This window comes from Eimeria tenella, genomic scaffold (assembly GCF_000499545.2).
Source record: "Eimeria tenella Houghton genomic scaffold, Eth_scaff306, whole genome shotgun sequence".
Classification (NCBI taxonomy): domain Eukaryota; phylum Apicomplexa; class Conoidasida; order Eucoccidiorida; family Eimeriidae; genus Eimeria; species Eimeria tenella.
In genome coordinates this window covers 7,219-10,000 of record NW_013544275.1, presented here as the reverse complement: position 1 = coordinate 10,000, position 2,782 = coordinate 7,219, and the positions used below count along the sequence as shown (strand labels likewise).

General features: G+C 57.9%; 1 protein-coding gene across 1 annotated transcript in view; it reads right to left on the bottom strand.

Annotated features, from left to right (window-relative positions):
* ETH_00008150 (uncharacterized protein) overlaps positions 1-2,582 on the bottom strand; it is a gene marked incomplete at both ends in the record, with an annotated part of 3,655 nt that extends 1,073 nt beyond the window's left edge. Inside the window, 2 exons of the mRNA XM_013379434.1 lie at positions 64-1,139; positions 1,428-2,582. Of these exons, the coding sequence (XP_013234888.1) occupies positions 64-1,139; positions 1,428-2,582 (2,231 nt within the window). The remainder of the gene's footprint in view (positions 1-63; positions 1,140-1,427) is intronic.
* Between the last annotated feature and the right edge of the window lie 200 nt (positions 2,583-2,782).

Genomic DNA, 2,782 nt, shown 5'->3' with positions numbered 1-2,782 from the left:
GGCAGCAGCAAAGGCACACTAGGGTTTAGGGTTTAGGGTTTAGGGTTTAGGGTTTGGGGCTACCGGCACTGCTGCTTGCCCTGCTCCATGCGGGTGCAAATCCAGTACTTGTTGCTTTTGCAAAAAGCAACTCCTTTGACTTTTTCAGTTGCTGCTGACAGCAGCGCTTGCTGCTGCAGCGCAGCAGCACCCTCGCCAGCAGCAGCAGCTGTTGCTGCTGCTCCTGCTGCAGCGCCTGCGCAACCCTCGCTGCTGCTGCTGCTGCTGCTGCGGCCGTCGCCGTAAAGCTTTTCAAAAGAAAAGAGGCCCCGAGAATAGGGCGAGGCGCTTCGCCCTGAGTTGCTGCCTCCCTCAGCAGTCTCACTGTTGCTGCTGCTGCTGCTGCCGCTGCTGCTGCTGCTGCTGCTAGCTTGCCGTCGCGCTGCTGCTGCATCTGCTGCTTCCATCAAGGCTGTATAGTAAGACTGCATCAGCAGCTCAACGCCAGCAGAGCCTTCGAGGCGTGCAGCAGCATCACCTGCTGCTGCTGCATCTGGATCAGCAGCAGCAGCAGCAGGCGCCTCTGCTGCTGCTGCTGCTGCTGGCGACTCTGCTGCTGCTGCTGCTGCGTCTGCAGCAGCAGCTGCTGCAGCAGACTTGCAAGAGCTCCAGTGTGCTAGAGACTCACAGCTGGCTGGAGGCTCCCGGTCAAAGTACACACGAAAGCCCAAATGCTGCTGCTGCTGCTCTTGCTGCAGCTGCTGCTGCTCCTGCTGCAGTTGCTGCTGCTCTTGCTGCAGTTGCTGCTGCTCTTGCTGCAGTTGCTGCTGCTCCTGCTGCAGCTGTTGCTGCTCTTGCTGCAGTCCCTGCTGGTCTTGCTGCAGTTCCTGCTGCTCTTGCTGCAGCTGCTGCTGCTCCTGCTGCAGCTGCTGCTGCTCTTGCTGCAGTTGTTGCTGCTCTTTCTTCAGCTGCTGCTGATCTTGCTGCAGCTCCTGCTGCTCCTGCTGCAGCTGCTGCTGTTCCTGCTGCAGCTCGTGCCGCTCTTGCTGCAGCTGCTGCTGTCCTTGCTGCAGCTCCTGCTGCTCTTGCTGCAGCTGCTGCTGCTGCCTCCGTGTCCTCTGCCGCTCAGCGCGCGTAGCCGCTATTTCTGAACGCAGTTCCTGCAGTGCAGCAGCAGCAGCAACAGCAGCAGCAGCAATCAGTGCACGTCCTTTCGAGCAATAAACGGAAATAAAATATAAGCAACAAATAACAAATAATAAATAATTAAATATACATAAAATTAAAAAAAATAATTATTAGCAATAATAAAACCAACTGGGAATTAGCAGCGAAGAAAGAGCAGCAGGGCAGTGAGCAGCAGCAGAGGGCAAGAACTATATAAACCCTAAACCCTAAACCCTAAACCCTAAACCCTAGAATAATGAATATAAAAGAAAGCTGCCTACGTCCAAAAAGAGCTCTGCTGCTGCCTTGGCTGCCTGCAGCTGCTGCAGCTGCTGCGCAGCAGCATCTAATTTGCTGCTGAGGCGAACAACTGCAGCACGAAAAACGTCATAGCCGCATGCAAGGGCCTCTCGCAGCTCCGCTGCTGCTGCTGCTGCTGGTGCTGCTGCTGTTGCTGTTGCTGCTGTTGCTGCTCCTGCTGCTGGTTCTGCTGCGGCGGCGCCAGGCGTTGCGGATTCTGCGGGCCCGCTGGCAGCAGCAGCAGCAGCACCTGCTGCAGCTGCTGCTGCTTTTCGCCTCTCTTTTTGTGCTGCGGAATCGCCCAGTCCTACTGCTGCTGCGGAGGCAGTAGCAGCAGCAGCAGCAGCTGCTGCTGCTGCTGCCGCTGCAGCAGCAGCAACAAACGAGATATCGCTCTTGTCCTCGTCCGTCGGTGCTGCTGCTGCTGCTTCGCCTTCGACTGCAGAAGGAGGCAGCTGAACGCACTGCCTTTTGCTGCTGCTTTCTGCTGCTGCTGCTGCTGCTGCTTCTCTAAGTTTGCGCGGCTGCAGCAGCTCCTCCTGAGGCGGCAAAGGGTCCAGCAGCAAATCCAAGCAGCTGCTGCTCAGTGGCAGCAAGCCCCTGCACTCCGCTGCAGCAGCAGCAGAAACGTGTCCTGCTGCTGCTGCTGTTGCTGCTGCTTCTGTTGCTGCTTCTGCTCCTCCTTCTGGACTTGCTGCTTCTGGTGAGACTGCTGCTGCTGTAGCCTGAGGTGGCTCGCTAGTTGCTGCTGAGGCTTCAACTGCAGCAGCAGCAGCAGCAGCAGCTGTTGCTGCTGCTGGAGGGCCTTCCCCAGCTGTTGCTGCTACCGCTGCTGATACTGCTGCTGCTGCATCTCCCCCTGATGCTGCTGCTGCTGCTTGTGTCCATTCTGGTGATTCTGCTGCTTCTGCTGCAGTCCCTGCTGCTGTTGGTGGCTTTTCACTTTCTGCCTTTGCTGCTGTTGCTGCTGAGGCTCCTGTTGCTGCTGCGGATTCTGTTGCTGCAGCAGCAGCAGCAGCAGCGTTGCCAGCGCTCACCCTTTGAGCACTTGGCAGGTCCTCTTCAACTGCTGCTGGCCCACTGCTGCTGCTGCTGCAGTGCTGCTGCTGCAGCCCGTCGCTGGGTGGTAAGTCCATACCGGGCGTTGGGGTGTACGTACAGCGGCGGTTGCATGCAGGCGAAGGCGCGGCGAGTGCAGCAGCAGCAGCAGCAACAGCAGCAGCAGCAGTGTTTGTGCGCCGCAGCGCAGCGGGAGCAGCAGAAGCAGCAGGAGCTGGGGTGTAGGTACACCCGGGATTTAAGCAGCAGCAGTTTGGCCTTGAAAGAAAACAAAGAA